The 19,962-nt window shown below is 36.0% G+C and overlaps 4 protein-coding genes and 1 long non-coding RNA gene across 8 annotated transcripts in view; 2 read left to right on the top strand and 3 right to left on the bottom strand.

The window, feature by feature from the left end:
* Window positions 1-19,962, top strand: part of LOC143305653 (uncharacterized) — a 29,866-nt gene that overhangs the window by 8,821 nt on the left and 1,083 nt on the right. The gene's annotated exons all lie outside the window — the stretch shown is intronic.
* Window positions 240-7,323, bottom strand: LOC117601135 (glycerol kinase 5). Its single transcript, XM_034317538.2, has 12 exons — window positions 7,012-7,323; window positions 4,535-4,628; window positions 3,665-3,764; window positions 3,423-3,582; window positions 3,122-3,236; window positions 2,584-2,777; window positions 2,361-2,487; window positions 2,189-2,293; window positions 2,019-2,113; window positions 943-1,106; window positions 734-867; window positions 240-483 (listed from the first exon to the last, which is right to left on the bottom strand). The coding sequence occupies exons 1-12, from the start codon at window positions 7,105-7,107 to the stop codon at window positions 341-343; spliced, it is 1,527 nt and encodes a 508-aa protein (XP_034173429.1). The 5' UTR covers window positions 7,108-7,323; the 3' UTR covers window positions 240-340.
* On the top strand, window positions 8,988-16,059 carry nAChRa9 (nicotinic acetylcholine receptor alpha9 subunit). Its single transcript, XM_034317575.2, has 15 exons — window positions 8,988-9,115; window positions 9,561-9,739; window positions 9,808-9,852; window positions 9,918-10,027; window positions 10,115-10,328; window positions 10,405-10,582; window positions 11,704-11,856; window positions 11,924-12,276; window positions 13,550-13,804; window positions 13,882-13,926; window positions 13,995-14,104; window positions 14,927-15,149; window positions 15,216-15,393; window positions 15,463-15,615; window positions 15,686-16,059. Exons 1-15 carry the CDS (start codon window positions 9,061-9,063, stop codon window positions 16,057-16,059), a joined length of 2,625 nt encoding a protein of 874 aa, XP_034173466.2. The 5' UTR covers window positions 8,988-9,060.
* On the bottom strand, window positions 15,461-18,137 carry LOC117601164 (neuralized-like protein 2). 2 transcript variants are annotated; one of them, XM_034317598.2, is made up of 3 exons: window positions 17,356-18,137; window positions 16,956-17,279; window positions 15,461-16,886 (listed from the first exon to the last, which is right to left on the bottom strand). In XM_034317598.2, exons 1-3 carry the CDS (start codon window positions 17,699-17,701, stop codon window positions 16,765-16,767), a joined length of 792 nt encoding a protein of 263 aa, XP_034173489.1. In that variant the 5' UTR covers window positions 17,702-18,137; the 3' UTR covers window positions 15,461-16,764. The 2 variants fall into 2 exon arrangements, with proteins under 2 accessions (XP_034173489.1, XP_034173497.1); XM_034317606.2 differs by having other exon boundaries at window positions 15,461-16,883; window positions 17,356-18,134.
* The window catches only part of LOC117601046 (hydrocephalus-inducing protein homolog), a 35,173-nt gene continuing 33,445 nt past the window's right edge, over window positions 18,235-19,962 (bottom strand). For all 3 annotated transcript variants that reach the window (XM_034317294.2, XM_034317303.2, XM_034317313.2), the window contains exons 72-76: window positions 19,677-19,910; window positions 18,951-19,178; window positions 18,734-18,879; window positions 18,490-18,673; window positions 18,235-18,404 (exon numbers count right to left, since the gene is read on the bottom strand). In XM_034317294.2, the coding sequence (XP_034173185.2) occupies window positions 18,240-18,404; window positions 18,490-18,673; window positions 18,734-18,879; window positions 18,951-19,178; window positions 19,677-19,910 (957 nt within the window). In that variant the 3' untranslated portion in view covers window positions 18,235-18,239. The remainder of the gene's footprint in view (window positions 18,405-18,489; window positions 18,674-18,733; window positions 18,880-18,950; window positions 19,179-19,676; window positions 19,911-19,962) is intronic.

Genomic DNA, 19,962 nt, shown 5'->3' with positions numbered 1-19,962 from the left:
TTGTACCCATATGATATGAATATTTCTTTTTTATCTACGATTGCACATAGGTAATGATTAATATCTTTGTTATGTACCAACCTGATAATTAAAAATTACTGGAACGAACTAAATCTAATAAAATTGAGACAATAAATTAATTTTTTAATGATTTGAATAAAAGATAAATGAAACTTTAATTGTTAAGAATTGTTTGATGGAAAGAAAGATTGTCCAAGGATTTTTAACAAAAATACCATCTTTATTTACAATTATTACAAAATCACTTTCGTTTACCTAATGATATTACAATTGATATGTTTCGTAGAGAAAATCAAGTCTCAATTTATTGGCAATAAATTTAATACCATTGGCTGAGTCTCTGCAAAGCTCGTTTCCATTGAGCAATTATTGGCTGGTATTTTAATCTGTTCTCTTCATTTGGTATAAATATTTTCTCTGTCTTTCGAAGTTTCAGAACGTCTTCTTGGTCCGTCCAAACTCCTGAAATCATAGTCGATCATTATCAATTGTTCTGCATTAGAAAGCGTAGTTAAATGGGCGTAGTACTTAAGACTTTCTCTGTTCCAATATAGGGAAAGTTCAGTGAAAAAACTGTCACATGAATTACATAATGGTATGCTATTTGTTAATAGTGTTTCTTCAATATCACTATTACAATTGTTTCCAATATGAAACCAGGTGAAAGCTATTGTATTCCATTGTGTGATTTAAGTAGGAATGATTTACATACCGCATTGCAAACCAGCTAGGAAAGAAACGCCTAAAACAGACATTTCTATGCTGGTCGCTCGTTCCACTTCTAAGCCTGTTAAATCGGCCAATAATTGTAATATAAAATCGTTCCTAGACACTCCGCCGTCGACGCTAAGGTAAAATAAAGATAACATTTAAAATGTCTGATGGCAATTTTCAATTAACAAATGGAAATATTTAGCTAACCGTATTCTATGATAAGTGAAACAGGTTTCTGCACAGAGGGACTCGTAAAGGAGTAATATCCTGTAAACGATACTTTCCAATAACGATCTAACAATGTGATTCTTCTCTGTCGTTGGTTTTATACCAATGAAACCAGTGGCTGCTGAATAATCATTTATAGGAGCCTGAAAATAAATCATAAAATGAATTCAAGTATTCTACATATACAGGGTATTTGACAACAGGTGGGAGTTTTTTTCAGGGGTGATTCTAGGGATCAAAATAAATTGAAAATCAAGAATGACGAAATAGCGTTTGCGGCTTTGTTTTCCAGTAATTAACGTTTAAAAGTTCGAGTAAAAAGCGCCTGAAACCTGCAACCTGCCCAGCACCGACGACTGAACGTCAGGTCAGCAGGGGTCGGTACAGTCATAATCAAGAATCATTGAATAGTAGAAACTTACCTCGATCAACGGCCTTAGCCACTTGGGCGATACCGGTACCCGTAAGATCACCGAAGTCAAGCTAAGTGGGCACGGTTTCGCCAAAAGATGGGTAAAACGAAGCAACAAAGGCGGATAGCGAGAATGAATGGTGAATGGGCGAAGTGTTTGTGAATGGAAAATAAGAGTATGGCACAAAATATAAAAGAAGTAAATTAACAAGCTAAAAGACGAGATCATCTGAAAAAAGGCGCACATGTGCGCGTGGACGCTAACTTTCGTTGGGCAGAAAGAGAGGTTATAGCCTCCAGATAAATGCCGCTCTCAAAATCGAGGGAAAATATCAATCAATCAGGCAACTTTACTACCTCGGGCTATTCTGTTTCTCTGTACTGCAGCATCCGGCTTTCTCTTCTTGGTTATGACTGTACCTACCCCTGCTGACTTGACGTTCAGTCGTCGGTGCTGGGCAGGTTGCAGGTTTTAGGCGTTTTTTACTCGAATTTTTAAACGTAAATTACTGGAAAACAAAGCCACAAACGCTATTTCGTCATTCTTGATTTTCGTCTTATTTTGATCCCTAGAATCACCCCTTAAAAAATTTCCCATCTGTTGTCGAACACCCATTTTTTAGAAAAAAAAAATTGTTCATACTTGCAGTCCACTAAACGCAGGAACAAAATACACTCCATCAGAGTCGTCTACTGAATTAGCAATACTTGCTGTCTCATCAGCAGTATTAATAATACCTAAAAAAAACTGCATCTTTAAAGTGCGAATGACTTTTCTTCCAACATATATTTTAGAATAAAAAATTGATTTACCTATCTTTTTTGCCCATTCGACCAGAACACCTGTGTCATTCGATGCACCTTCCACTGCATATACTACTTCGTTATCAATTCGCCATCCAACTAGAGGATATAATCCTATCGTACAAGAAGGAATGTTTAGATCAATATTAATATCGTAGTAGCATAATTTTCAATAAGTTACCTGAGATAGATGCATGTGGTTTTGCTCCAGTGTTAACATTCAGAAAGGTACCAGTTCCCATTGTTATTTTCAAATCTCCTGGTTGAATGCATCCTGAACCAAACAGGGAAGCCGATTGATCTGCCATCTACTTTAAATAATTTCATTTTAACTTCTCGTTTTCCAAACCTTACGACCTCTTCGTTGTTGAGTTTGGTACTTTATTGGAATTTGTTTAACTTACTGAACAAAGTACCGGAATTTCGACGTCGAATATCTCTTTTGGAGTGACGCCAAAGTTTCCTGTTGTGTCTAGCACTTCCGGAAAGATATTACACGGAAGTTTCAGTAGGTTTATCAGTACACTGGACCAACTCATCGTGAATGGATCGAAAAGTCCGGTGGCTGATGCACTGGATGCATCCGTCACGTGTCTTCCTGTAATATACGTATCAAAATTAATTTCTATTATAGATTTTCTATTATAGAATTTCTATTATAATTTCTATTATAGAATTTCTATTATAATTTCTATTAATCGAAGCTTCTTATGTTGGTTCCGAATTTTAGAAATGATAATTGAATTTCTATTTGATAGGTGTTCGTTCTTTAAAATATAATGTTAGGTTTTATAATACAATATATTATAATACAATTATAAAATAAAATTAGAATATTATAATATAACTATAAAATAAAATTGCAATATTATAATATAATTATAATACAATTATATTAAAATATAATATAAAGGTTTTAAATTATAATGTTAAAATTAATACCGGTGAGTTTATACAAAAGCCAGCAATCAAGGCCTCCGAAAACAGCATTTCCATTATTCGTTGCCTCTTGCAAACCTGGCACGTGTTGTAACGCCCATAATAACTTCAGAGTCATCTAAATTTTAGTGCAACACAAATGATGAAAAATAAAGGAGCGAAAAATGAAAATTTACTGTGTGAATTAAATAATAAATCGATAGAATAGAATAAAAAACTCGATAACGTGTATTACGCGACTCGTTCTTCGGTTCACTTTTGTTCTCATCTTCTTCAAAATAAAAAAAAAAAGGAAAATCCGAACCTGTGTGTTCATAAATTTAAAAACGCTAGCGGCCAAAAATCGCTTCCTCCTGGTAAGCGTGTACAAAATTTGCGATCCTAATCTCAATCCTTTCATGGATATCGAGGAGTTCCATTCTTTCACCATTGAATCGGCACGCACGTCCTTCCATGTTATAAAACTGAAACGGAAGATAAAACGGTCGTCAAATATCAGGACAAAAGGTTGAATAATCGCGTAACAACGGATCGGTTTATACCAACTTGTGATAGTGCCTTCCGTCTTTCAAGTTCCATGTCGTGAAGCTGCCTCGTTGCGTAGATATTCCAAGGGAAACAATCGATTCTGCTTTTATCCCACTGTCTGCAATTACGAGCAATTTATAACGAATTTTAACATTAGAACTACCGACGTTTGATGTACATTTATTTTTAAATTAAAAGTCATGTAGATTACGAAATAGATAAAGGATGAAACATAATTTAATATAGGTGGGAGATTTTTTAAGGGGTGATTCTAGGGATCAAAATAAGACGAAAATCAAGAATGACGAAATACCGTTTGCGGCTTTGTTTTCCAGTAATTAACGTTTAAAAATTCGAGTAAAAAGCGCCTGAAACCTGCAACCTGCCCAGCACCGACGATTGAACGTCAGGTCAGCAGGGGTCGGTACAGTCATAACCAAGAAGAGAAAACCGAATGCTGCAGTACCGAGAAACAGAATAGCACGAGGTAAGTTTCTACTATTCAATGATTCTTGGTTATGACTGTACCGACCCCTGCTGACCTGACGTTCAGTCGTCGGTGCTGGGCAGGTTGCAGATTTCAGGCGCTTTTTCCTGGAATTTTTAAACGTTAATTACTGGAAAACATACCCGCAAACGCTATTTCGTCATTCTTGATCTTCGTCTTATTTTCACCCCTAGAATCATCCCTTTAAAAATCTCCCACCTGTTATCGAACATCTTGTATATTCATTCTTTAGCTCGATAACATATCCAACATAAATTTCAATGAAAATACCTCGATAAAATTTATAATTTAAAATAAGAAAATACAAACTAGTCATTTTGACCCCTTTGGTAGTTCTAGCGTTGAGTGCTCACCTGATCAATCAAATATTTAGAATTTACCTTTCAGAGTGTTTTTAATTACGTCCACTATAATCCTCCATAATTCGTCTGGATCTATTTCCACGTGGCCAGGATTTGGGTATAGTAGTTGCACCTAAAATAAAAAGAAAATTAATTATTTTTTCTAAGCATTTCATTATACTCATTTCTCTGTTCTATTGAAATACTTCGATCAGCCAATTGTTACGTTAGGTCAAACTTGATTACAGCACTCGAATTGAGTAACTTGTTATTTGATCACACTTTCTTCGCTGAATGAATTTTAAACAAACGTTTGCGCGACTGAACATACATAAGTGGGTCGATCAGCACCACCGCGTTAAAGGTGTTATTAAATTACTCGTCTGAATCGTTGATCCCCTCAATTGTCGTTAATATTTCGTCTCCAACCCACGTATAACACAATGGTTACAACGTGACGCGTTTCAAACCGGTTCGTACAAACGTGGAAAGTCGAAGGTGTACTATAGGGTTATTCAAATTGAGTGTCACATCTTCGAATTGAAATAAAACGCAAGGTATTTGATTTTTGTACGGCTACTTTATTTTAATACAAAGTCTATTTTATGATATTAATTATGAAAAACAATATCATTCAACGGTCCTTCTCCGTTTTTTTATTGCGAGTTTGATATGTTTGACCAAATTTAACGAACTGGTAATTTTTTAATCCGACTTCGAAAAGGAGGAGGATACTCAATTCGATCAGTATTTTTTTTTTTCACGAGGAGGAGACACTAATTTTCACCAAGATCGAATGATTTAAAACCATTAGATTTTTTTTATGGGATTTATGGAAAGTGAAGTTTACGCCAATGCAACAAAATCACAGTCGCTATTGATGAAATTGAATTCCACTTGTGTGAAAATATAATGAAAACTTGGGTGAAACGCCTCAGGCTCGTGAAAAAAACCGAGGAGGACATTTAAATAATATTGTCTTTGATAACAAAATTACAAAGTAAAAAATTCAAAATAAATTAAATGAAATAAATACAAGAGAATTGATAGCTGAACTTAATGTATTTTTTGATGCTGATTTCAAAAAAAATAATGAAAAATTTCTATCACGTCATGTTTTCTTGAAAAATTCAATTTTACTTGGATTTTTATGAACGTTTACTACCATAAAAAATTTTATTCGGCGTTGAATTTCTTCCCTCCCTGCCTGACCATCATTCTACCGAGTAAAATCTACAGAATACCCCTCTGTGAATCGTTATCTCATAATCGATTGCTAAAAAATCAATTTGCCTCACCAAGAATCGATTTATTTATTTTTGTTCGCGAGAATTCCTATTCAAATAGGATTTTAGCAAAAATAACGATATCGATTTTACAAAAAATCCTGACGTGATAGAAAAAAATTGAGGTCATTTTCGAAATCAGCACAACAAATAACATAACTTCTCTTGTATTTTTCAAAAACTTCAACTTCGCAGGCCTGTGTAATTAATGTCATACAGTAGACTTTGTGTTGAAATAAAGAAACCATACTTCCAGTTTTATTTCAATTTTAAGATGTGACACTAAATTTGAATAACCCTATAGAATAAATCCACATTGGAGTTTTCCTGATCCTTGAGTGGTTGGAACGATAAACAGATGAATCAGAAGGAAATTGTTTTATAATCAAACGATTGCGTGATGAGCGGAATCTCTGAGGGAAGAAATAATAATTTAATTATTAACTTCGAAGCACTGGTCATTAAAAAAAAATTTGAAAGACAATAGACTCTTGGTATTTCATTATTTAGAAAAGTTCGATTGTCCTTCGAGTATTTCTTGTTGTCATCGTTTTTCAAATAGAAATGAGCAATAAATTGATATTAACACTTGTACGCAAACATCACGTTCGTCTTATTTAATTAACGATAATTAGACTGAATTAATAGTCACCGGACAAGTATACGCGTTATGTAAACAGTATGAAACGTTCCTAAGTATATTATTAAGACTCAAAGGAAGTTGATAAATGTTTATAATTTCAGTTTTATGAGTTCAGAAGAATGCTATGTCACTGTTTTCTCAGAGCATATCTTATCACTAAATTATTTCAAAGACTGATTGCGAATGTCAAATGAGCCAAATAAAGCACAGTGCTTAGAATTAACAATTTTATTTAATAATGAAACTGAACTTTGTAGGTACATTGTTAATGAGCTGTGTACTTGCAAAGGAAAACATAATCAAATCTACCTTAACTATGTCTACCGTATCGATCATACGATTATTAATTATTCATTAAACTTTTTCACGACATGGACGTAAGACACGTTCTTACAATCTCATAAATATCGATTCTCTAGCATCAAAACATTTTCCATTTGCATGTAAACCATTGTTCTTTCGACGGCGTATAATAAACATGCTCCAAGTGTAGACGTAGAATTATTCCACGTTATATTTCCAGAGTTCTCTAACAATTGCCAATTTAATTTATTGAAAAATTACAATGATAGGAATCGTTTTCAAACCTTTTCGACAGAAGAGGCGACGGTGGTTGCTTGTTCGTCGACGATGTGAAAACGTACAGTGGTGGTCCCGACGTCGAGGGCTCCGATATATTTCATTCTTCCAAAAGAACAAATTTTTTTAAATGAAATTATTCGTCACATTCGAGCCCGACGATTCTATTGTTTCAATTGAATAGATCCACGTGTTCACGAAAACCACTCGACGTGTCAGAGAGGATGGTACGAAAACGCGCGGCGAACTGGGCACGTTTATCGCGTGTGCTCGGTATTTTAAGTAGAACGTAGCGCAGCACGCATGCTCCGTTCAGCGAGTTCTTTCAGATTAAATTCACGTAGCTCGAAGCGATGAATTCGCTCCGCGAGTGAGCGAGCGAGCGAGCGAACAACGAGACTCTTCTATTCTTATCGGCGCGACTTGGTACCGGACGTCGCGATTAAATGCCTCCTTGGTAGCGATGATATGCGATAATTAGCTTCGACACTCGAGGACAACACCTAAACATCTTTCTATTTCAGGTTGAAAATATAGTCGAGCATTAATAAAAATTTAGATTATATTTTTTCCAATTAATATCCAATCGTTATGAATTAATTATGATTCTGTTTAAATTAGACGACAATCTGAACATCCACGGAAAGTGACCCCAAAAACACACGTTTTTTCGACCATTTTTTCCCACTCGAATTTCAAATCAAACTATCTGTTAATCAATTCTACAGGGTGTCTGCGATAAAGTGTGACTGGCGTTTTATTTCGTAACTATTGATGACACGAAAACTTGTTTATATGGAAATTGGGATGAAGTTCCGAATACGACCGGTCGCCGATTAAGATAAAATTTTGAGGGGCAGGGGGAGGGGATCCCAAATATAAAGTGGTATCTTCGGCTTCCTATTAGTTTCCGAGATATTACTTCATAACTTTCGTACAATACATAGAATTTGTCCTATATTACCCTCGAAACAGTTTTTATTGAATTTCTCGAAAACAAATGCAGATAAGAAAGAATGTTTTAAACAAAAGTTGTTTGTCTTAAAATTTTGCACGAAAAAGGTCTCTTTCATTTTTTTGATAGGACTAATCCTTTATTCAAAAATCGCAATTGAAAAGATATAGTTTCTGAAAATAACATTACAATATAAGCAGCGATTTTTTAAATATATGTATTTGATGTGAAAAAAAATCAGTTTTTCAACATAACAACTAGCAACTCTTTATTTTAATCCTTTATATTTTTATAGAATCAGATACGATATCCGCAATTTCTGACTAAAGGATTAGTTCTATCTATTCTAGTATATAGTAACAAAAAATATAATAATTAAAAATTTTTTCTCTGAATCAAATACATATATTAAAAAAATCGCTGCTTATATTGCAATGTTATTTTCAGAAACTATATCTTTTCAGTTGCGATTTTCGAGTAAAAGATTAGTCCTATCGAAAAAATGAAAAATACTTTTCTTATGTAGAATTTTAAGGCAAACAACTTTTGTCTAAAACATTCTTTCGTATCTGTCTTTGTTTTCGAGAAATTCAATAAAAACTGTTCTACATATTAAACAACCCTTAAAATGCTAAACAACAGGAATGGAGGAGTCAGAAAACCATTTTGACTAATTCTAGTAAAATCCCCACTATTATCAAAGAAGTATTGATTTTTTTTTTGTGTATACAGTGCTTGGACAATATTGAGAATACTTTGACCTCCAGTATCTCTAAAACTACCCCTATACTCAACTTAAATTTTTTCTGAGATTAATGTACCATCATATAGAATTGATTGTCACATAGTTTGATTTGGGCGAAATTTGGAGTTACTCTTTAATCGGTCAAATACTGATCTTTCGACTATTTATACGCTTAGAATTAATCAATCAGTTATTATTGCTCTATCTGAAAACTCGCAAAAAAAAAATGCATTCGACCAGTGTGGGGGCGTCTCGCGTATCTTTCGCTTCGAATTTCACGGGGCGTTCAATAATCGTTCGACTACAAACGAGAAATCAGTTCAGTCGACTGGTGGCTGTTGGCTCATTTCGATCAAAATGAGAACATTTACGGCGCTCGGTTTACTCCTCGTCTTCTTCCATGATGGTTCTGGTAAAGTGTTGCTAAAGTGTCTAGATCCTGATCTTTAAAATTTTTTCTCCTTTCAACCCTTTCCAATTGATCTGTTTGTAATTCCGTGAAGTATTACCCTTGGACGAAGGGAAGGGTCAGTTGTGACCTGGACCTACTAGGCATTGAAATTTTTTCCTCAGTGTTCGAGGGTTAATTATCATTCTATAAGATAAACTTTAATTCATATTTGATGTGGTAACCTTCAGAGTCGTGTCTGCAAGTAGTTTCTCACGATTTTTAAATAAACTCGTTTTAACATTGAATTAATTAAACGTATCAGTAATTGTAAAAGGTGTTCGAAGTCTTCAGCAAGTCGTTTAATTTTTTGAATTACAAATTCCTTGTGTATGTGTCTCTCTCTGTCACTCCTTCGTTTCGTTCTTCTATCAATTGTTCAATTCGATTTACAAAAATCTTTACACAGAAGCTAGCTTGGATCTCGACCTCTTCTCGTTAAGTTGTAAAAATTATGACAATCCGTCGCCGATGTTGAACCTGAAGAGGCATCTCTTTTGCCAATACGATCGCACTATTCGTCCGACTCTTTCTCATCAGATCGTCAACAACGTGACCATGAAGCTGTTGCCAAAGATCCTGGAATTCGTAAGAGAAAGTTTCCATCGATCATCGTTCAATCGTTTTCCCGGTTTGTGATAGTGTTTCCATTTTAGGACGAATGGAACAGCCGGTTGACGTTGCACAGTTGGATGGCACTCGTAAGTGACGGTAATTATCATTTCCATTGAGATTTATCGATGAAAGCGTTCGATGATCTTTGTAGACGTGGACCGACTCGCATCTGAATTGGAAACCAAGCGATTTCGATGGGATCAATTTTATTCACGTGAAAAGCGACGAGATATGGGTGCCCGATTTGTCGGTTTACAATTCGTAAGGACGCTTTAGCTTCAGAATCCTGTGCCTTTTTTCTTTACGGGTGTATTTTGTATAGTTACTAATGGCTTCTTTCGAAAACAGTGGCGATATGGCGATAGATCAGACAGGGATACCTTCGACTACTTGCCTGATATTCAGTTCAGGATCGGTCAGTTGTGTGCCATCCTTGAGACACACTGCCAAATGTTCCACCAATTTCGCTCACTGGCCTTACGACACTCACCATTGTCGTATCAATTTTGGCTCTTGGTCCCATTCCGGGGAGGAAGTGAATTTTAATTTAGACAAAAAAGCGGTAAATCGGTTGAATTCTTTAATTGGATAACTGTAATTATGTAGAAATCATATAGGAATGTCTTGTGATTGTATAGTTTCAAATGGACGGATACACGAACAATAGTCAATGGGATTTTAAAGTAACAGACGCGTACAAAGTTCTGAAGAAATACAAATGTTGCCCGAACGATACTTATCCCATGATCGTTTACGAGTTATATATAAGTCGGCATTATGGGATGCTGCATACCACGTATGTCACGCCTGCTATCGGTACGGATATTCTTTCTTAATTACAGTGAGTCACCAAATTATTCGCTCACCGTTTAAAACAGAATATCTCATTTAAAATTGGACCAAATGACTTGAGGTTTCTCGAGAAGCTATACAAATTAATTTACTTAAAGTAATTTACCTAAAAAGTTAGAAAATTGCCTTTTATTATTTTTTTCCTGATTTCGACAAATTTTAATTTTTTCAAACAGCAAAAGTACATATCTTACAAGGGGAACTACCCAAGTGTTACACTCGCTTATTAATGAAACTTTGACAGTTTGTAGAGCTCGTCGAGCTGAACACGCCTATACCCCGTTTTGTGGGCAGACGACTAATTGTTTAAAAGATATTAATAATTAAAGTTAGTTACTACTTACATTGAGAAGTATGACAGACTCACACATATAACTCGCAATCTAGAGATCCACGGTTCAAATCCTTGGTTCCTAATATTATTTTTTTTTTTTAATGATAATTTGTCTCTTTTTGAATAACTATTACATAAAAATTATTATAAAAAAAAAAAAAAAAAAAAAAAAAAAAATTGTTGGGAACCAAGGATTTGAACCGAGGACGTTTAGATTAAGAGTCGTGTGTTATGCAATCTGAAGGTCCTCGGTTCAAATCCTTGGTTCCCAACAATTTTTTTTTTTTTTTTTTTTTTTTTTTATATAATAATTTTTATGTAATAGTTATTCAAAAAGAGACAAATTATCATTAAAAAAAAAAAATAATGTTAGGAACCAAGGATTTGAACCGTGGATCTCTAGATTGCGAGTTGTATGTGTGAGTTTGTCATAGTTCAGAATGTAAGGAGTAACTAACTGTAATTGTTAATATCTTTTAAACAATTAGCCGTCTGCCCCCAAAAGGGGGTATAGGCGTGTTCAGCTCGACGAGCTCTAAAACTGTCAAAGTTTCATTAATAAGTGAGTGTAACACTTGGGTAGTTCTCCTTGTTAGTAAATTCATTTGTATAGCTTCTCAAAAAACCTCAAGTCATTTGTTCCAATTTTAAATGAGGTATTCTGTTTTAAACGGTGATCGAATAATTTTCTGACCCACTGTATGTATCAATCGGTTAGACAAGTTCGTTTACTCGTATCCTCCTCTTCCAGTTGTGATGTTGCTAACAATAACAGTTCTTTGGTTGGATTCGAGATCCATAGAAAGAATTGCCTTGGCTAGCGTCAACTTAATTTGCCATATACTTTGCATATTTGACATGCATTGGCAATTACCGCACAATGGTACAAATCCGCCTTACATACGTAAGTAAAGAATATCATTGAAAAATCCTGATCGTCGTCGGTGTGTTTGAACAATTTCATATTTTAGTACTTTATTACCGGGATTCGCTGGCAATGGCGGTGTTCGCGTTAGTTTTAACCGCTCTACTACGGAAAATGCAAGACATGAGCATCGATGTACCGAACTGGATCTCAACGACGACGACGTTCGTGCTGAACAACCGTGCCGGACGTTTCCTAATTCTCACCGACGATAATGGTAAGTTATCCAACAGTGGAATACTCGGAGGAGAGAACGAAGAGAATTCGGATCTCCCGAAAACAGAGGCTAGGTCCAAAGAATCGTCTTGGAGACTGTTCGCAGCCATCATCGAGTGGATATCATTCTTTGCGGTGGTTTTTACTTATATCATCATTCTGGCCACTTTGGTGCTAGCTACTTGAAAAAGAAAAGCTTTTTTTTTATTCTACGTTTCATCGATTGTAGATTCTCATTGTCAATAAACGATCATTTATAGCGATTTTTGTACTGTACTATGTGTTAAGTTGGTCGATGGTCATCGCGATTATTCCTGCTCGATTCAGTTGCAATTTTCTGAAGCTTCAAATAAAGGATGTTTCTATTTTTAATTGATTAGAACTGCTGGATCCTTCCTCCTCGAATCCTGATATTTACAATAATAGCCAGGGCCGGCGTGACCTTTTGCGGGGCCCGGTTCCAAAATTTTGCGGGGCCAGAATACAATATGTTAGTTTCGACAGTTTTTCAAAAATATCTCGAAAACTAAGGCCGAGCGGTAGTTATATGTATAGGAAAAAGTTGTTCAAAATATTGATTCGCGATTCAAGATTCATGTCAGTGTGCAGCAAGTTGTCATCGATTAGTGGATTATGCGATTGCATTTTCCACACACAGCCGAATATTCAATCTACTATACAAGGGCTCCTGCAAAATGTCTGATGAGTTTTCGTAGACCGCGGGGCCTTTCAAAACGCGGGACCGGGTTCCAGCGAACGCGCTGAACCTGCCTCGCGCCGGCCCTGATAATAGCAATATTAAAACAAGGTCGATAGTAAGTTTTAATCTATACTTGATGTCACGAGAGTCCATAACTAAGCGCGCAGGTTGGAAGATGGTGGGGGAACGCAGCGATAGTGGGGGAAAGCGATCCGCCAATCGCTTTCCACTTCCGCTGGAAGTATCGCCAATCAGAGCGACAATGCGCAGAAAAGAACGAAAACTGGTCTTTTCGCAGTTATGGACTCTCGTGACATCAAGTATATAGTTGATTATGATGCTTGAACAATCCTCTTGGGAGTAATTTTTCTAAATCTAATTCATCGATTGCTATAGAATCGATCTAATTAAATGTTTCAAAGGAAAACGCGATTATCTTTAAGAAAACTTTACAGTTTAGCTTTCTTGATTTACTTTTGATTTTGAGATAAGGAACACGAACAAATATGGCGAATGCTAGTCCATTTATTCTTCTATACTTCTCTTTAATCAATGGAAGCTTCAGTTACATAACACTGTACTTTCATCTCGTACAAGTGTGTAATCACGTAACAGAGAGATTCCAAATTTTTCTCACTGATTAAATGATAGGTCCTCGATGACGTACCCGAAAAGGGGGCGGTTTTCCATGGTTCGGTTTAACGTTTCACTGGGCGTGCAATGGATCCTCTTCGATCTTTCAATATACAGTCGTAATACGAGTGCCACATTGATTGGTGCTTCAGAATGAAAAGCATCTTTATCCCGTTCCTCGTGATCTTCTGCATCCTGCAGGATCATCAGGGTTCCTGCATGTTCTTGCAGAGTTGCAAGGAAATCGTGGATAATTCTACCTTGCAACGATTGAAAGAGTATCTATTTTGTTTTTACGACGAGGAAGTTAGACCCACTGACGATCATAGAAATGCCACTGTCGTTAACTTTGGATTGTACATACACCAGTTCGAAGTCGTAAGTAATTCAGGCGAAATAGTCTTTCGAAGTTAGTGAAGTTTTGTACTGGAAAATCTTTTTTTCTCAATCATCAGAATGAACTGGCAAACACGGTTGACTTTCACGTTTGGTCTAGGATGGTGAGTAAAGTTAGAAATCAGAGGGATCTGTAAAAAATCCATATTTATTATTTTTTAACACACCATAGATATGGACGAATCCTCATCTGACGTGGGAACCATCGCAATTCGATGGTATAACGTCGCTTCAAGTAATGAGTTATGAGATGTGGGTGCCAGATATAGTGTTGCATAGCACGTAAGTTCTATCCACCATTTCTATGGTGAAAATAAAAACATCTTCTAACGGAACTACCAAAGAACTACTTACGCTCACTTATTAATGAAACTTTGTCACCTTGTAGAGCTCGTCGAATTGAACACTACGCCATTTTGGGGGCAGACGGTTAATTGTTTAAAAGATATTAACAATTAAAGTTAGTTATATATTGATAAGTTTGAAAAACTCACACATACAAACGGTTAGCTCCGCGGTAAATTTAAAGGTCCGGGGTTCAAATCCTTGGTTTCCAACATTTGTTTTTTTTTTGTTTTAAGATAATTATTTGTCTCTTATATCTATTTACAATTATTTGTGTAATAACAAATAAACGCGTGTAAATTTCGAACGCGGTAAGGATGGTAATGTACGTACTGGATAGAAAACAACTTAAATTCTATAAAAATAGCAGCGTATGTAATTAATTATTAATAAATGCAATGATTATAGCACAGCTGTAATAATTATTCAAAAAGAGACAAATTATCTTAAAAACAAAAATAAAATGTTGGGAACCAAGGATTGCGGTCCAAAAGGAACCTTTTGGTTGCGGTTCATGTGTTTAACCGCGGAGCTAACCGTTTGTATGTGTGAGTTTGTCATACTTCTCAATGTAAGGAATAACTAACTTTAATTGTTAATATCTTTTAAACAATTAGCCGTCTGCCCCTAAAATGGGGTATAGGTGTGTTCAGCTCGATGAGCTCTACAAGGTGACAAAGTTTCATTAATAAGTGAGCGTAACACTTAGGCAGTTCCTAAGGTTTAGAAAGGATTTCAAAGATGTCTGCTTAAATTCAGATCAAACGTGGACGTGGATACAGAGATACCAAAGGTTGAATGCTGGTTGTATCACCTGGGTACAGTAATTTGCGTACCCACGGCGATGTACACCACCTTTTGCGAATCGGATCACACATGGTGGCCGTACGATTCGATGAATTGCAGTTTGTACATTGCATCTTGGTCTCATTCCGCCAACGAGATCGATATATATTTCGTAACGTTTGATCCAGAAGGCCAAGTGGGTATCGAAAAGTAAATCTTGGATCTGGATAACAGTTAATCCTAACGTTTCTTTAATTCTCAGCTGACAGAGGAGATTTATGACGAAAATTTGGAATGGGACTTGGTGCACATTTCTCAGACCGAACGTTTGGTCGAATCGAAATTCGGTGTGGAGTTCACTAGCAAAATGTTGTCTTATCATATCATCTTGCAGAGATACAGTTCCACCTACACTTCCTCTTATATGACAATGGTTTTAGGTTTGTGAAATATTATTAATTTTAAGGCTCGTTAAGTATTGTGAGATTTACTCGTTCAATTGTGCACAGCGCTAATGACAATGACGTTGATGGTACTGTGGTTGGATCCAAGATCCACCGAACGTATGGTAGTCGCGAATTTCAATTTTATTTTGCACCTGATTTGTTTGCAAGATTTGCAATGGAAACTTCCTTACAATGGCAATTATCCTCCCAAACTAAGTAAGTGTACAATATTTCTTTTTTCTTAATTTACTGGGTGTCTCTTAACTCATCTAGTATCATTTTTTAGTTTTCTTTTACGAGAATTCGTTAGTTTTGGCTGCATTCTCGTTAATTCTTACAAGCATTCTTCGCCACGTGCAAGAATTGAACACCGATGCACCGGCGTGGTTATCGTCGGTAACGATTTCGATTTTGAAAAGCAAAGTAGGTCAGGTGTTTTTAATAAGCATCTTAGACCCGAAGGTATCAGCCAGTATGGAAAGAAACACCGATGACAACACAAATCTCGTGTCATTCGACAGAAAAGAATCCACTTGGAAATACACCTCTATTTTGATCGGTTGGATAGCCTTCTTGAGCGTGTTATTTGTTTACGTGATTATGCTCGCGGTTTTCCTACCGACGAGCAATAGTGCCAAGACCTTCGTGGTGAACACGTAACTGAGATTACGGTACAAATATACGAGGTATAATATTTCACATCCTTAATAGAAATCGTTAGATATTAGACAATCGATGATTTTTCTATAAATACATTTATTCTGAAAAACATTTCGGATTCAATTGACTACGTCAATTCGATCCATTGTTGCGTGTGTTAACAGTGCGACCCAATGTAATTTTACATCACTTTCGGTAAATACAAGTATGTAAGTCGTATCGAGTTTAGAACGAATGTTACATGTATAATTTTGCGTTAGATCAGATGTTACATGAAATGTGTGAAATTTCAGTGAAATCGTGTACTATATTATGATATAGCGTAGCTGCTAATAAATGTTAATTAAAAATGTTAATGAGAGTGATCAGCGTTCCTCGACTTATCAGAGAACTTATCCGGTGCTCTGTCAACAACTTCTTACATTATGTACAATTTAAAATTTGGCATTCACGCGAATGACATTATACTACATATACAGTAAATTATACAAACGAAGAAACCGCTTAATGGAAAGGTACGGAGATAGAATTTTTCCATTCGTTCGAACGATTATCCTTCGTTAATTAGAATAAATGAAAGCGTAATTCAAGCAATAAACGTAGTTGTAGAAAAGTTTAACTGTAAAAATATTATATGAGCATCGAAATTGCTATTCGAACATGATTTGAGATACAGTCATTGGATAAAGTGGAATGATATAGAATTTACTGTGATTGGTACAGTAAATAATCTTTTAGAACCCGTGGAAGTGGAAGCGAATCGACTGCGTTCCTTTTTGTATACTGTAATATAGCATCGCGGCAGGCACTTTGTAGGGTAGATACTGCTGAAACATATGGTTGCTAAAGATACTGTATTTAGCATATGCGAAGAAAATTTAATTTGTAAAACATACCACCATATAGCTGAACTATTCTGACTTGTTTTGTAGTACCATATACATCTACTACTGCTCGTAAAGGTCCTGCCTTGTAAGGTATATCCTTTCCACACACCCCTTGATCTTCACCGTTGATTATGAAGTGCATCTCAGCCTTGTCCGAGCCAGCCTGTGGCACGTACATAATTCCAATACGACTACCAGCATCGGTAGGTAAAATATACTGAGAAGGATCAATGATATTTGGTCTAAGAGCGTTGAATGGTATAACTCCACGAGAAGTTTGCACATTGACCCCATCTGTGATTAGTTTCTTTTCTCCGGATGGTATTCCTTCACCTTGAAACATAAATAAATGAAACCTATACCTATAAAACTTTAATCACCGTGAATAAAGAGATTCGACAATCTTTACCGTATCCTTCGAAGCTATCCCATATAGTGTGACTTTTAGTAATAGCAAATATCCATGTATTTCCCAGTCTGACAAGATTAGGCATAGCAAATTGTGGCAGACTGTTGCTCACTGAAGCTGGATCGAGTAGGGTAAGCCCTAGTCGCATGTGTCCGCTCCATCCTCTTTCAGTCTTTTCAATTTCCACCAGGAATATCTCACCTGGTTGTAGCGGCTTCTCGCTGAAGGCCAGGGAGTTAGCAAAGCTAGCTGTACGGTATGCCACGGTACTGTCTTCGCGTAGCACAATGTTTTCCCCGTGGGTCGGGTGAAATCTTGTTACTATCTTCCTGGATTTCTCCGTCATCGTAACGTGGAATCGGTGGAAGATTTATTTCCGAGTATCGGTATTATGAGTCTTCGTATATGCAACGACTCGCTCTCGCGAGAACCTTCATCGAGGTTAATTCGAAGGGGAAAGTTTGAAAAACTCCCACACTCGGCAGAAAAGAATGTGGATGTACTTTCCGCGTGATAAGCTCGATTTGAATGATACATTGGAATGTTTTCGATGATTTACATGGTTGCTCGAGAATACCCGATGGTACAGAAAAAACGAGGTTAGGTATTCATCCTGATGATGCTTTCATCGAAATTAACGCTAAACGATCGTATTTTTACACTATTCTTCTGTATATTTTCATCAAATTCTTATATTAACAAATTGATCTTTTGATTATGATTTCTAATTAAGAATATAAGTAAATATACACCAAAAGCAGTAATGTTTCACGGATGCTACAACTGGGAGAAACAGCTGATTGGTTATATTTATGGCAGTAGCGACTTCAATTTAAGGGCCCGGGGGTTCATGTTAATTTATAGAAAATTTCGAAGCTTTTATTTTATTCAAAAATTCCTTTTACATAATATATCCAATTAACGTGAGAAAGTGTGTGATCAATGCAGTATACCATCAATTTTCCGGTGACCGGATATTTTTCTTCCATTACTGTCTCTTTATCTACGACCTCTTCTTCTTTTCGGAGATGTACCTTGATTTCAATGTTCTGTTAGGTAAAAAAATCGAAATAATTAAAAATTTTAATTAATCTTATGAGAAATAAAACTTAATAATAATTATGAGAACATCACCTGTTTGGAGTGTAACATTGTTGATGGTATTTCTATTTCAAAGATTTCAGAAGGATCTACGTGAAACTCAAACGTTTTTTCTTCTCTAAAAACATTTTTGAATAGTATCGATGCTGGGATGTCTCGTGTAATTATATAGGGCCCCATAGGTTTCGGTAATGAACAAATTCCAATTAGAGGAAATCTTTCGAATAAACGTACAATTAATTTTTGTTTTAATCTACTTGAATTAATTCTTACTTACATATAATCTCCAGCAGTTTTCGACGATGCTCTTAACGTGGCAGTCGTATTTTCTAAATTAGATGGCTCAAAGATTACTTCAATTGTTCTATTATCTAATTGTAGAACACTGATGCTTTTCTGAGAGACGAAGCAATCGTCATCCACCTATAACAAACATTTTCTCAATTTCCAATAAATCTTCGTAGCTTCCTACTAACTCATAATTTCATTCGTACATTAATTACGAACTCAGCAGGTTCTTTAGTGTAATTATGAACAAGAAGCGGGAATATACACGTGCTTCCCAAAGTTGCGTTCACTCGTGTAACTTTTTCTGGGGGTGGTGGTAAAGCTTTTAATCGTAATTCGTATGGAAATTGTCCTAATTCTGGGGAATTAACGTTGAGCATCGTGATAGTTTCTTCGGAAGGTATCATTGGACAGTACAGTACATAAATATACTCCTGTAATTTAAAAAAGAAGGTTTGAATTCCTTCTTTTAACACGTTGAACGCCATGGGGGTCCCCGAAACAGGGCCGGCCCTGAGATTCGGGGCTCCGAGGCGAGCTCCGAAAAGGGCCACTTCACATATATGACATAAAGAAAAGTACCTCAAATAAAATTTATAAAATTAACATTAAAGCTTGTATAACTAATTTAGAGTTACAATTACATCGATTAATATTCAAGTAAACATTACTCTTCTTGCATTCTTAGAAATCGTCTTATGGGGGCCCTGGATCTTGAGGGGCCCTAGGCAGCCGCATAGTCTGTCTAGACCCAGGGCCGGTCTTGCCCCGCAACTTATACACGCTTGAATAATTAAAAAAAATTTGAGATTTGAAAATTAATTATTACTATTTTTAGTAATTAGAGCTTTAGTACGTCCCACAAAAAATGCCCCATTTCACAGTGGCGTTCAACGTGTTAAACTTGGATATTAAATATAAAATTCACGCACGTGTGACATGGGTGGTACAGTTTTCGGCAGTTCGCGGATAGCGATAAACGGATGATCACAGTTCGCCGTGTACAATATCGTTTTATTTTCTAAAGGATTTTCCACTTTCAACTCGTGACACACTTTAGATCTCGCCGAGGCTGTCAATTTGATCGATTCGATCACTTCCGGTTTCGTGACCTCGTAGTTTATGTTATAAAACTGATACTCGTTATCCTCGTTGATGAACGACACCTGCATCGACAGATTAAATTAAAAAAAAAGTTCAATAAATCATATAGAATAA

This window comes from Osmia lignaria, chromosome 9, assembly GCF_051020975.1.
Source record: "Osmia lignaria lignaria isolate PbOS001 chromosome 9, iyOsmLign1, whole genome shotgun sequence".
Lineage (NCBI taxonomy): Eukaryota > Metazoa > Arthropoda > Insecta > Hymenoptera > Megachilidae > Osmia > Osmia lignaria.
This window is presented reverse-complemented; position numbering and strand designations above follow the sequence as displayed.

Coding starts and splice junctions, on each gene's coding strand:
- LOC117601164 (XM_034317598.2), bottom strand. CDS start 17,701: ATGACGGAGAAATCCAGGAAGATAGTAACAAGATTTCACCCGACCCAC. Junction 17,280..17,355: donor GGATAGCTTCGAAGGATACG/GTAAAGATTGTC, acceptor TTATGTTTCAAG/GTGAAGGAATACCATCCGGA. Junction 16,887..16,955: donor AATAGTTCAGCTATATGGTG/GTATGTTTTACA, acceptor CATATGTTTCAG/CAGTATCTACCCTACAAAGT.
- nAChRa9 (XM_034317575.2), top strand. CDS start 9,061: ATGAGAACATTTACGGCGCTCGGTTTACTCCTCGTCTTCTTCCATGAT. Junction 9,740..9,807: donor TGCCAAAGATCCTGGAATTC/GTAAGAGAAAGT, acceptor TTTCCATTTTAG/GACGAATGGAACAGCCGGTT. Junction 11,857..11,923: donor TACAAATCCGCCTTACATAC/GTAAGTAAAGAA, acceptor TTCATATTTTAG/TACTTTATTACCGGGATTCG.
- LOC117601135 (XM_034317538.2), bottom strand. CDS start 7,107: ATGAAATATATCGGAGCCCTCGACGTCGGGACCACCACTGTACGTTTT. Junction 3,765..4,534: donor AATTAAAAACACTCTGAAAG/GTAAATTCTAAA, acceptor TCGTAATTGCAG/ACAGTGGGATAAAAGCAGAA. Junction 2,778..3,121: donor GCTTTTGTATAAACTCACCG/GTATTAATTTTA, acceptor CGTATATTACAG/GAAGACACGTGACGGATGCA.